We start from the raw sequence: 14198 nt of genomic DNA on the forward strand, positions 1-14198 counted from the left end.
CATTTAATGAAAATCATGCTTGATATTTAAATTCTTACTTTGAAGATTTTTCTCTACAGGAACTTCATGAATAGGGTTCACACTGATTAGAGGTTGATAAATGACCATATCCAAATTTCCAGCTGCTTGCTGTAATTGAGTTGAAACCTCTTGCGTCATAATTCGTTCTTCAGTGTCAGCAATTTCAGTTGTCTTGTTCATGTCTTGAATCATCATTTCATCAAGTTCAGGAAGGGGATTGACTTTTTCCTCAACAAGTTCATTGAATTGTAATGTAGGAACGTAGTTTGAGCACTTCACAAGTCTTTTCCTCTTATACACATTGGTCTCTGCCTTTTTCCCAGAATTTGCAGGATCAATTGTTTCTGTATTGCTGATATTCACTGAAGGAGGTGTGCTTTCATCACGATCTGAATCAACATCCAGAATTCTAAGCTTCCTTTTTCTAGGAGATTTCTGCATTTGTGTACCTCTTGAGTCCATCTCTTTTTTTTTTATTATCTGATGCCATTCCTGATGCCACAACCTTCTTTTTTTTTACTTTTGATTTCTGTTTGGAGATGTCCTTGATTTTTCTCTTTGGGCTTTGACGAATTGGTGAACTGTCTAGTGCCATATCAGTAGTTGATGATGGAACACTAGTAGTAACCAAATTATATTTTTCTGCCATGTTTGTGCTAAGAAATTGCCACACTTCTTTAGGAACGAAACATTCACCTTCTAAATTATTTTTCTTATCGCCATTTATTATGGCTTTAATCCCTGTTTCTGAAATCTTACTAATAGGTACTAATTCGTCATCAGGAAAATCAGCAGAGGGGCACATATGATTGAAAATCAACTGTAAAAACCTAACATAACAGATATACTTAAGCTTATCCTCTTTTCTAGTACCTATCAAGTTAAGGATGAAATTTCCATAATCAAACACAGTGTTGTAGATAAGAGAATACCCAATTTCAAGTGATCCTGATGGAATAGCATCAAAGTTTGAAACCTTGTTCAAGAAGCATCTAGTGATACAATCAAAGTACAAGTTCCATTGCTTCTTCAGGCGAGATCTCTGCAGTACTCTAATCCTGTCAGGATCACCATTATATCCCAGTAATTTCAAAAACGCAATAAGCACATCAGCTGTAATATATGCTGGAGTTTTTTCTTCTAATTTTGGAAGATGCAGTGCTTCCTCCACCACCTCCGGTGTGATGACATACTCCTTGCCATTGTAATTGAACGTCAATTTTGATTTCTCTGTTTGGCCTCCATTTATAAACTTTAAAGTGCTCCAAATTTGCATTACACTTTTGAAAGTAACCTTAGTAGGTTGAGTCAATGCGTAATAAATTGGACTACAAGTTAAAAAGTCTATAATGATATGAAAATCATCAGGAAACACAGATTTCTCTAAAGGAGCACAGAAATTGTTTGGGGCAAACTCGTACCCTTTTATCGAACACTTGGTGTTCATGAAAGGAGAGGTCTGCATTTTGATGAAGTTAGTGAAATGTGATTTAGATTTTACTAGAATTTGAAGATTGAAGATGTTAATCTGAAAGAGATGAGAAAGCTTAGTTGGAGAATTGAATTTGAAAACCGCCGATTGTGTAGTGGAGTGGAAGTTATGAAAGAGTGTGTTAAGTTTGTTCTGTACTTTCTGATAAATGCTGTTTTGTTTTCCCGCTTCTTTGTTTTTTTTAAAATTAGCACACTTTGGTTTGTTTTGAATTATTTGTTTAGGGGAAAGAAATTCTTAATTTATTACTTAAATTTAAATTTTAAATAAATATTATTTAATGAATTTTTTGTAATAATTATTTTTAGCATTTGGTAAATAAGTTTAGTCTTACAGGCAAGAAACCAGTCTAATAAAATTAATTTAAAATCGTTAACATTTGGGGTTTATGGTTTGGGTTTTAGAATAATTAATTCCTACTGTATATTAAATTGCCCGACGGTTAGGGTTTAGGATTGAGGGTGTAGGGCCGGTAGGCCCTACTCCCTCGAGCCTAAACCCTAATTAAGGCGAGGCTGAAGGGCCGAAGGCCCTGAAGCCGAGACGTAGGCGGAATAAATAAATTTGAAATCGTTAACATTTGGGGTTTATGGTTTGGGTTTTAGAATAATTAATTCCTACTGTATATTAAATTGCCCGACGGTTAGGGTTTAGGATTGAGGGTGTAGGGCCGGTAGGCCCTACTCCCTCGAGCCTAAACCCTAATTAAGGCGAGGCTGAAGGGCCGAAGGCCCTGAAGCCGAGACGTAGGCGGAATAAATAAATTTGAAATCGTTAACATTTGGGGTTTATGGTTTGGGTTTTAGAATAATTAATTCCTACTGTATATTAAATTGCCCGACGGTTAGGGTTTAGGATTGAGGGTGTAGGGCCGGTAGGCCCTACTCCCTCGAGCCTAAACCCTAATTAAGGCGAGGCTGAAGGGCCGAAGGCCCTGAAGCCGAGACGTAGGCGGAATAAATAAATTTGAAATCGTTAACATTTGGGGTTTATGGTTTGGGTTTTAGAATAATCAATTCCTACTGTATATTTTATTATTTAAATAAAAACATTATTACAATTGTTAATAATTTTTTGTGTTTTTTTTGGTTTTAAGAAAGATAAGTTTTAAAACTAAATAAAATCATACATGGTTTTTATTAAATTATTTGTTTATTCATAATTACTAATTTAAATCATAGATAATATAAACGGTCGTTTGGATGAAAATGAAAATCATAATTTTGCTTCTGTTACGGAATCATAATTACTTGCACCAGTATTCATGCTTCTTCCCAACACGTATTGATTAAATGTTCCTCCTCCTTTTAAATAAATGTCTCTTCAGTTCTTTAATACACTATTCTATAAAAAGGCATGCATGTAAGCCTACTGTAACACTCATATCAGAAACCCTTTCTTATCTAAAACCTTTCATCTTCTTCTCCAACCCTTTTGTTTTTTGAAAATGTCTCTCTCTGACGGTTCCGTCCGCATCTGCCAGCGCTGCTTCAGCGTCACTGTTTGGGGTGTTCGCTACCATGTTCTCAGCCTCCCTGATGAGGTTGTTGAAGAAATGGACTTCGAGACACATCTCGAGGTCCAGTTTCTGACAATGAACTGTTACCTTCATGAGGAGCGCCTCCGTGAAGAAGCCGAGGCAAGGAGGCTTGCTGCCATCAGACGCCGCGAATGGATCATTCGATTCGCGGGGATGATGTCCAGTATCCTCCACAAGCAGGAGGAGGAGGAGAAGAAGGCAGAGGAAGAGTCTTCTAGTTGATAGGGCTAGATAGGTCTTCCTTTATGTACTGTCTTCTTTTTTAAATATATTATTATTAATGAAAAATGAATGTTTGATTGCATCTAATCTTTTTTGGTATGTTGTGTTTTTGAATAATTTATTTTAATCTATTGTGGTTGATTAAGTATAAAAGCCAATGGTATAATCATCGATTGCTATGAAAATAAAAGTCGAAGACGAAAGAAGTAAAAGTTACACAATGGAAATATTTTCATTAATAGAAGCCCGTGATGGGGCGAGGATTACAAGCAAACGACTTAGTAGTCGTTATCAGTTTTATCCCTTAAGAAGGAGTTCTCCATCTTCAACTCCTTCACTTCTTCCTGCAGCTCATCTATTTTGTCTTCAAGGCGGTCGTTTCGCCTTTCAAGCATCCTTATCCTCGCCTGAAGCTCGGTGATGAGGACCTGAAGTTCGCCTAAGGTTGGGCGAGGAGGAGGCGGAGGAACCGCGTTCGGATCTGGCATAAGTGGCGGAGGATCAGACTCCACTGCCCTATCAAACTCGGCGAGAAGATCTTTAGCAGACATGGTGAGATGGTGATGAAGAAGTGAGAAAAAGTAAACTGAGATGAAACTCTATTTATAGAAAACAAGAGACTCTCTGAATTCTGACTTCGTTTTCAGTGAAATACAAAAGAATCATGTTTTGATGAGTAAAGTTAATGTGTTTAAATTCAATTTACTTATGATGCTAAAAGTGAATTACTGACAGCTGTGAAAAACTACCAGGATCCAAAATACTGATGATGTCAAATATTATTCTATAAGAGAATCATGTCTTTAAGGATTAAATACTGATGACGTTTATTTGATTCTACAATAGAATCATGTGTTAAGATTTAAATACTGTCAGGATCCAAAAATACTGATGATTTAAATTTGATTCTACAAGAGAATCATGTTTTTTGAACATACAGAATATGTTAAAAATCAATTACTGATGATGTTAGTTTGATTCTATAAGAGAATCATGTCTTAAGGATTAAATACTGTCAGGATTGGAAATACTGATGACATGAATTTCATTCTACAAGGGAATCATGTATTAAAAGTAAAATACTGATGATGACAATTTGGTTCTACAAGAGAACCATGTGTTAAGAGTTAAAATACATAAATGAAATACTGTTAGGATCAAAATACTGATGATTTATAATTTGACAGATGTGAAACACAGTGAGTATCCAAGTACTGTTTGGAATGGACATATTGATGCAACACAATTAACCAAGCTTAAACAAAATATTTTTACAAGCTCAGTCCACTTCTGATTCACAAATTTAATTCTACAAGAGAATTATGTGTTAAGAGTTATTTACATGTATGAAACTGTCAGGATCAAAATACTGATGATCTTAATATGACAGATGTGAAACACAGTCAGTATTCAAATACTTCAGGAACAGAAATACTGATGCAACACAATTATCCAAGATTAATCAATATATTTTTACAAGTTCAGTCTAGTCTAGTTCTGATTAACAAACTTTATCTCTGTTTTCATGTGGTCTTTCAAGATGTTTATTTCTGAGTAGACAATCTTTGCAGCATATATTTTTCTTGCCTTCTCCAATTGCCTTTTCTGTTCAATACCCTGTAAATATGATTGTCACAAATGGTCATAAAAGAGAAAAAAACACATATCTAATCCAAACTTGAAATTATTTTAGAAACAAAAGTTAGTTTTGCATCCAACCTCCGCAGCAAATTTGCAATCCCAGTTGCGCAGAGTATATCCCATATATGTTTCCATATGATGCATCACAAACACTCCAGAGTCTACATTCTTATTTGAAGTTCTCCATTTCATTTCTAGACGTTGCACTGGAGCATTATTTAACAACTTGATTTTTCTTGGGCTTTTCTGTGCCATGTATAACCCAAAGTTCTCTTGCTGAAACGTATAGTTAAAAATATAATAGTTGGTTAATATAATCAAATAAAACATAAATTACTATATCTATTTAAAACTGGAAAAAGTTGCATACCAGGGCTTCAGGTATTCCATCATACATGATATCTACACGGTCTCCACTTCGGTTGTCAATTATGTCAACACAAATCTTCCTTAAATTGAAGCATATCAGGTAGAAGTGGTTTCCAGAGAAGATTGGGAAGAAGATCTTTGGTTGAAAAAAAAACAAATATATTTACTCACAATCTAAATATGAAAATAGGAAATAATCTCACATTGTTATAAATGATAAATATGGATAGAGTATATACCAGATCAACATGATTAATATCAACTCTGTGCTTGAACAAAATTGCATCCATGTTGGATTTGAACTTCATGTATGTTATATTTGGATCAGTACTGTTTGCTACCAATTGGCTTCCTTTAACCACATTTCCCATCTACCATTAAAGACACATATAACAGTTATTAATAAAAATTCTAAACATATAATATGAGTTCTGCAGATATAATATATAACATGGAGTATGAAATAACAGACTGTAGATTATTTGTGATTAACTTACTGTCACCATTGTACTGCAGAAAAACCTATAAGGAGACTCTGCTGCTCTGAATTTTTCATCTTCGTTTAGTATGCTTGTATAAGCATCAACAACATGGAACAACACTTCTTTTCCAATTTGTAGGCTTTGAATGTGATGCTTCAAGCAAGTAACGTTGTTCCAGAGGAATATCTCAATCCTGCATGTTTAAAACAGAGTCAATTATTAGCTTTTGCTTTTGCAAAGTATAGTGTCAACCATATTAAATACTGTTAGGATTATATATATATGAAATACTGTCAGGATCAAAATACTGATGATTTTTTATTTGACAGCTGTGAAATACAGTCAGTATCCAAATACTGTCATGTATCATTACTTAAAGGAATGGAATGGTTTCCAAATGACTCTAACACTGAATCATAATATTTTATAAATCACGATTGAGTCATTATAGTCAATAACCATCTGCTATTTGAAACTAAAATGTATACTAAATATATACTCACATTGCTCGGTTCTTTCTTCCATTAATCCAGCTCCATACTTCTTCTTCATCTTTGCTGAACCTTTGTGTGTTGAGATCAATCCCTTGGATTTTGAATGGAGACTTCTGATGATCAGTTGGTTTGAGTACCCTTTTCAGATGATTGTTGAGTCCATATGCAGCATAGCTTGGCTCATTCCTAGTAATATGTTTTGTGTAAATATTACTATCAACCACCTGACCCCCTAATTTTAAATCATCTAAAAGTCATCTATGTCGTGCATCTTATAAAAGCCCTTTCATTTTCCGGGAGCATTAAAATGTCAAATGTTTTCCAGTCTTTGTATGTGAAAAAATCCCAGCTTTCTCAATACTGTTTTGCCAAAGAGTAAAAAAGAATTCTAAGAATCTATCTAAACAAGTTATGTTCAGAAGTTATGTAGTAAAAGTATTATTTAAATCTTTCACCTTCCTGTTGTCATCTCTTCAAACCTCTGTTCATATTCTTTCATTTTATCACTTTCTGGGAACAGCTGTTTCCCCTTGTCAAGTGTTTCACCAAATTCTTTCTTCAGCTTTTCCATTTGTGATAAATGATGCTGTAATCTTGACGATATCTCCTAGTTTCATTAATGTATGTTAGTACTTGCACATAGTTATGAATCTATAGTAAATTACTTGATTCTAATAAATTTTCTTACATCCTCTGTGAGCACCTCAGTGCTATTGTGATTCTGTTCAACATCTCTTGCAATTGACAATATTGATGCATCAACATTGTCTTGTGAGAAAACCGCGGACTGGGTCCTACGCCCTTCAATGTTTCTTTAGGTGTGGTGAAGTGCTGTTCCCACCCTGTATTATAGAATAAAAAACCTCATTTATATTCATTTATTTATGGAAATAAACAAAACTCAAGTTAAAAAGGATAATAATCAAAAACAGTTATATTTAATATGGTGGTTCTACTATAGAATCATCTTCAATTTTTTATTATTTTTATACCTTGTACTGTTCAGAGTTCACATCATTTTGTTGCTTTCATCAGGAGTTTCAAATTCTGGAACCTGCATAATCATATAAATAATTGGCATTTTTTATATTCATGACTATATGTAGAAAGAATATAGACTATCTACTTACAATATCTCCATAACCAAAATTATTATCAGACCCTCCCTCTTTGCTCTGTCATCAATGCATGAATTCTTCCAGCCAACAAAGGCAGGCCATGTTTTCTTCACTCTAACATCAGGATGGCTTGTCCTAGCTAGATAAAAGTACTACAGACAAAATAGAAAGTCATAAGAGACGATGGCAGAAGTTATACATATATAGTAAAAAAGAGTATCAAATGTTTCAAGGTGTCTTACAAGAAGAAAAACAAAAACAACCAGTGTAGTATTGTGTTTTTGGATCATTCCACCATTGTTCATGAGCCTCTTTCAAATTTTGTATCACAAGTTTGCACCAATTGTAGTCTCTTGCATTGTCAAAATTACCACTGAACCTCAGGATTTTGGGGCAAACAAAGGACGTTTTATCTGTTCTGATGAAAAGGTTAGCCATCAGAATCATGAAGTTCTGCTTGAAATGTTCATCGGCATCACGAGACTCTGCAATCTTTTCACGCAACATCTTTTCAGTGATCCTGCTTGGCTGCCTTTCTTAAATTGTTTGCCCCAGCTTTGGATTTATCTTTAGAATCTTCAAGTTTAACATCCAATTTCCCTTGGGTAGACCAATTATGTCAAAAACATCATCCTCTGTTATTTTAAGATTCCGATTTGGGAATAGACCAAACTCACATTTATTGTGCTCGAACCACCATAAGCAATTAACTATTGTCTTGTGTGGCAGTTCCTCACCAAGAGTAAATGAAGGAGTGCACCAAACCCAGCAGATTTCACCCACTGCCTTTGAGCTTCAGACAGCCTTGAGATTGTTTTTGAAAATGTTGATGGATAAGCACGGATTAAAATCTTTTTTGGTTCTCATCATCATCTTTTTCTTCTTCTTCTTCCACTTCTTCATCTTCATTCTCTGCTTCCACCTTTTCTTCAATTTCTTTTCCTTATTATGTTGTACCTGTATCAAATATTAAACATAGCTCATTAAATATTAATATTATGTTGTAAAAAATTAAAGTTCATGTTAGAACATAGCTCAACAGTTCTACTGTGGAATGTAAACCTGAGATGATTACTATCAGTAATCCTGATGCACTCATCAGTAATCCTGATGCACTCATCAGCAATACTGATGTACTCATTAGTAATCATTATGATCCGTATGAATCAATATTTTTAAAGCTCATCTTAGAATAATAGCTTAACAGTGCTACTACCTGAGATGATGACTATCAGTAATCCTGATGCAGTCATCAGTAATCCTGATGCACTCATCAGTAATCCTGATGTATTCATCAGTAATCATTAATTTTGCTTCTAAAGTGGAACCAACTATAATTATTAAAAAATTGGCACTATTTTACTTATGTTACAGAATCAGACCATTTAAATGTTTTTACAAATGTGTAACTGTACTATACAATAGAAACCATGTATATTTTATATGTCTACTGTTGTAAAATGGGATGAACAATGAACAAGTACTGTTATAGTGTAACTATTTACCTCTTCTACGGCTTTCCTTTTATTGACACCTTCATTCTTTGTCGCCCTTACTTTTCTTTGTGCTTTTTCTGCTGGTCCCTTGTCTGCATTTTCTCCTCCCTCAGGGTCGACAATATGAATAGAGAAATCTTCTTCATCTTCTTTTATAGGTTGTAGCCTTGGAGATTTTCTCACAGAAGGTGCAGCAGCAGCCAGCTTTTCCTTGCCATCTTTTTCATGAGTGGCAATTGTTTCAGCTGTTTACAAAAACAAACAGTGTTAGACATAAGAAATCTGGATAGCACTATTTATTATACAATATAAAAATATATTCTAATTGAAGTTTACATGCAGGTGGTGTTGGTTGGTTGGGTTCTTGCTGCTCCTGTGGAGCTCTCTGGAGTGTACACAACTAGTGAACGAATAGGTTCACATTGTACCACCATCTACGCCTCTTGTCATCTTTAGAAAGTTTTTCAATTTATATTTTATATTTAACTAACACATATTACCATTGTTAATAATTTTTTGTGTTTTTTTTGTTTTAAGAAAGATAAGTTTTAAAACTAAATAAACTCATCCATGGTTTTATTAATTTATTTGTTTATTCATAATTACTATTTAAATCTATGTCTATAAACGGTCGTTTGTGGAAAAATGAAAATCATAATTTTGCTTCTGTTACGGAATATACTACTTGCCCCCTTTTCTGCTTCGTCCAACAAGTATTGATTAAATGTTCCTCCTCCTTTTAATAAATGTCTCTCAGTTCTTTAATACACTATTCTATAAAAAGGCCTGCATGTAAAGTCCTACTGTACCCCTCATATCAGGAAACCTTCTTATCTAAAACCTTTCATCTTCTTCTACAAACCCTTTTGTTTTTGAAAATGTCTCTCTCTGACTGTTCCGTCCGCATCTGCAGCGATGCTTCAGCGTCACTGTTTTGGGTGTTCGCTACCATGTTCTCAGCCTCCCTGATGAGGTTGTTGAAGAAAGGACTCGAGGACACATTCTCGAGTCCAGTTTCTGACATGAACTGTTACCTTCATGCGGAGCGCCCTCCGTGAAAAGCCGAGGCAACGGAGGCTTGCCTGCATCAGACGCCGCGACTGGCTCATTAGATTCGCGGGTGTGTCCAGATCCTCCCCAAGCGGAGGAGGAGGAGAAGAAGGCAGCGAAGAGTCTTCTAGTTGATTTTTTTTTTTTTTTTTTTTTTTTTTTTTTTTTTTTTTTTTTTTTTTTTTTTTTTTTTTTTTTTTTTTTTTTTTTTTTTTTTTTTTTTTTTTTTTTTTTTCTTTTTTTTTTTTTTTTTTTTTTTTTTTTTTTTTTTTTTTTTTTTTTTTTTTTTTCTTTTTTTTTTTTTTTTTTTTTTTTTTTTTTTTTTTTTTTTTTTTTTTTTTTTTTTTTTTTTTTTTTTTTTTTTTGGGCTGATAGTCTTCCCTTTATGTACTGTCTTCTTTTTAAATATATTATTATTCATGAAAAATGAAGTTTGATTGCATCTAATCTTTTGGGTATGTGTGTTTTTGGAATAATTTATTTTACTCTATGGTGATTCAGTATAAAAGCCAATGGTATAATCACGATTGCTATGAAACTAACCGTCGAAGACGAAAGAAGTAAAAGTACACAAGGAACTCTTTTCATTAAATCGCAGCCCGTGATGGGCGAGGATTACAAGCAAACGACTTAGTAGTGTTATCAGTTTTATCCTAAGAAGGTTCTCCATCTTCAACTCCTTCACTTCTTCCTGCCGCCTCATCTATTTTGCTTCAAGGCGGTCGTTTCGCTTTCCAAGCCTCCTTCTCCTCGCCTGAAGCTCGGGATGAGGGACCTGAAGTTCGCCTAAGGTTGGGCGAGGAGGAAGGCGGAGGACCGCGTTCGGATCTGGCATGAGGTTGGCGGAGGATCAGACTCCATTGCCCTATCAAAACTCGGCGAGACGATCTTTCGCAGACCTGGTGAGCCTGGTGATGAAGAATTGCGAAAAAGTAAACTGAGTAAACTCTACTTTATCGAAAACAAGAGACTCTCTGAATCTGACTCGTTTTCAGTGAAATACAAAATAATCATGTTTTGATGCAGTAAAATTTAATGTGTTTAACTTCAATTTACTTATGATGCTAAAAGTGGAATACTGACAGCTGTGCACACACTCCCAGATCCAAAATACTGCTGATGTCAAATATTATTCTATAAGAGCTCATGTCTTTAAGGATTAAATACTGATGACTTTTATTTGATTCTCAATAGAATCATTGTGTAAGATTTAAATTACTGTCAGGATTCCAAAAATACCTGATGATTTAAATTTGATATCTACAAGAGAATATGTTTTTTTGAACCATCAAGTGGGGACACAAAAATCTGTTAAAAATCAATTCTTGATGATGTTAGTTTGATTCATAGAGAATCATGTCTTAATGATTAAAACTGTCAGGATTGGAACTACTGATGACCTGGACTTCATTCTACAAGGATCATGTATTAAAGTTAAATTACTGATGATGACCTTTGGTTCTACAAGAGAACCCCCATGTGTTAAGAGTTACTACATAACTGAACTACGTCGGATCAACTACTGATGATTTATAATTTTGACAAGATGTGACACACAGTGAGTATACAAGTATGTTTGGAATGGACATATTGATGCAACAACAATTAACCAAGCTTAAACAAAATATTTTACAAGCTCAGTCCACTTCTGTTCACAAATTTAATTCTACAACGATAATTCGTTGTTAAGCGTTATTTCCATGGTATGAAAACTGTCAGGATCAAATACTGATGTATAATATGACAGAGTGAACCAGTCCGTATTCCCATACTTCAGGAAACAGATAATAGAGCCCACAAATTATCACGCTTACTCATTCTTTTTACACGTTCAGTCCTAGTCTTCGTTGATTAACCAAACTTTATCTCTGTTTTCCTGTGGTCTTCACGATGTTTATTTCTGAGTAGACCAATCTTTGCAGCATCTATTTTTCTTGCCCTTCTCCCATTGCCTTTTTGTTCACTACCCTTTACATATGATTGTCACACATGGTCATAAAAGAGAAAAAACACATATCTAAATCTCAAACTTGAAATTATTTTCGAAAACAAAGTTAGTTTTGCATCAACCTCGCCAGCAAATTGCAATCCCAGTTGCGAGAGTATATCCCATATATGTTTCCATTATGATGCATCACAAACAACTCCAGCGTCTACATTCTTATTTGAAGTTCTCCATTTCATTTCTCGACGTTGCACTGGAGCATTATTTAACAACTTGATTTTTCTTGGGCTTTCTGGCCATGTATAACCAAAGTTCTCTTGCCTGAAACGTATAGTTAAAATATACTGTGGTACTAAATCAAATAAAAATAAATTACTATATCTATTTTAATAACTGGAAAAAGTTGCATACAGTGGCTTCAGTATTCCCTCATACATGAGATCTACCCGGTCTCCAATTCGGTTGTCAATTATGTAAACCACAACTCTTCCTTAAATTGCAGCATATAGGTAGAAGTGGTTTCCAGAGAAGATTGGGAAGAAGATCTTTGGTTGACCAAAAAACAAATATATTCCTCACAATCTAAATATGAAAATAGGAAATAATCTCAATTGTTATAAATGATAAATATGGATAGAGTATATTACCAGCTCAACATGCTTATACTCACTCTGTGCTTGAACAAACCATTGCATCCCTGTTGGATTTGAACTCATGTATGTTATGGATCAGTACTGGTTGCTTACAATTGGCTTCCTTTAACCCATTTCCCATCTACCCTTAAAGACACATATAACAGTTATTAATAAAAATCTAACATATAATCTGAGTTCTGCCAGCTATAATCTATCACATGGATCTGAATACCAGACTGTAGCTTATTTGTGATTAACTTACTGTACCATTGTACTGCAGAAAAACCCTAAGGAGACTCTGCTGCTCTGAATTTTCATCTTGTTTAGTATGCTTGTATACGCATAAAACATGGAACAAAACCACTTCTTTTCCAATGTAGGCTTGAATTTGATGTTCAAGCAAGTACGTTGTTCCAGCGGACTATCTCAATCCTGCATGTTTACACCGAGTCACTTATTAGCTTTTGCTTTGCAACGTATAGGGTCAACCATATTAAATATGTTAGGATATTAATATATACAATACTGTCATGATCAAAATACTGATGATTTTTTATTGAAGCTGTGAAATACGTCAGTATCCACCATACCTGTCCTGTACTCCTTACTTAAAGGAATGGATGGTCCAAATATGCTCTAACACTGGAATCCAATATTTTATACATACGATTGAGTCCTTATAGTCACTACCCATCTGCTATTTGAAACTAAAAGTATACTAATCTATACTTCACATTGCTCTGTGCTTCTTCCCTTCATCCAGCTCTATTCTTCTTCCTTTTGGAACCTTTGTGTGTTGAGATCAATCCCTTGGCTTTTGAATGGAGACTTCTGATGATCAGTTGGTGGGGTTACCCTTTTCAGATGATGGGGAGTCCATATGCAGCATGGGGGCTCCTTCCGAGTAATTATTGTTTGGGGTAAAGATACTAGCAACCACCTGACCCCCTAATTTTAAATCATCTAAAACGTCCTCTCTGTCGTGCATCTTATTAAAAGCCCTTTTCATTTTCCGGGAGCATTAAAATGTCAAATGTTTCCCGTCTTTGATGTGAAAAACTCCAGCCTTTATCAATACTGTTTTGCCAAAAGTAAACCGAATTTCTAAGACTCTATCTAAACAAGTTTAGTTCAGAAAGTTATGTAGTAAAAGACAATTCTTTCACCTTCCGTTGTCATCTCTTCAAACCTCCTGTTCATATTCTTTCCTTTTATCACTTTCTGGGGAACAGCTGTTCCCCTTGTCAAGTGTTTCAACCCAAATTCTTTCTTCAGCTTTCCATTTGTGGATAAATGATGCTGTAATTTGCACGCGTGCTGATGATTATTCTCATCAGGAGCTGACATAGAATTGAAATTATCTTAATTAGGTGATTATATTATATGATCATATGATAGAATCAAAATTCTTTATATGAATGCTTCTATTACAGAATCTATAAATTGTATATAAATTTTATTCTCCAAAAGTGATGAGCTGTTACCAGTTCCTGATGAATATTCTCATCAGGAACTGACATATAGAATGAAATTATCTTAATGAGATGATTATACTATAGAATCATATGAAAAAACTATAAATACATATAAAATTGATACTAATAACGGTTGGCAAAAAGAGTATGCATTGAATCATAAAATTATCCATTCTATATAATAAACCATTTAATGAAAATCATGCTTGATATTTAAA

The 14198-nt window shown here is 34.4% G+C and overlaps 2 protein-coding genes across 2 annotated transcripts; both read right to left on the reverse strand.

Annotated features, from left to right (window-relative positions):
* Positions 1-4699: 4699 nt before the first annotated feature.
* Positions 4700-5441, reverse strand: LOC135152666 (uncharacterized). Its single transcript, XM_064093210.1, has 3 exons — positions 5287-5441; positions 4995-5192; positions 4700-4892 (listed from the first exon to the last, which is right to left on the reverse strand). The coding sequence occupies exons 1-3, from the start codon at positions 5311-5313 to the stop codon at positions 4767-4769; spliced, it is 351 nt and encodes a 116-aa protein (XP_063949280.1). The 5' UTR covers positions 5314-5441; the 3' UTR covers positions 4700-4766.
* Positions 5351-6848, reverse strand: LOC135152857 (uncharacterized). Its single transcript, XM_064093987.1, has 5 exons — positions 6717-6848; positions 6271-6447; positions 5783-5960; positions 5525-5656; positions 5351-5365 (listed from the first exon to the last, which is right to left on the reverse strand). Exons 1-5 carry the CDS (start codon positions 6830-6832, stop codon positions 5351-5353), a joined length of 618 nt encoding a protein of 205 aa, XP_063950057.1. The 5' UTR covers positions 6833-6848.
* Positions 6849-14198: the final 7350 nt, after the last annotated feature.

Source organism: Daucus carota, chromosome 5 (assembly GCF_001625215.2).
Source record: "Daucus carota subsp. sativus chromosome 5, DH1 v3.0, whole genome shotgun sequence".
NCBI lineage: Eukaryota > Viridiplantae > Streptophyta > Magnoliopsida > Apiales > Apiaceae > Daucus > Daucus carota.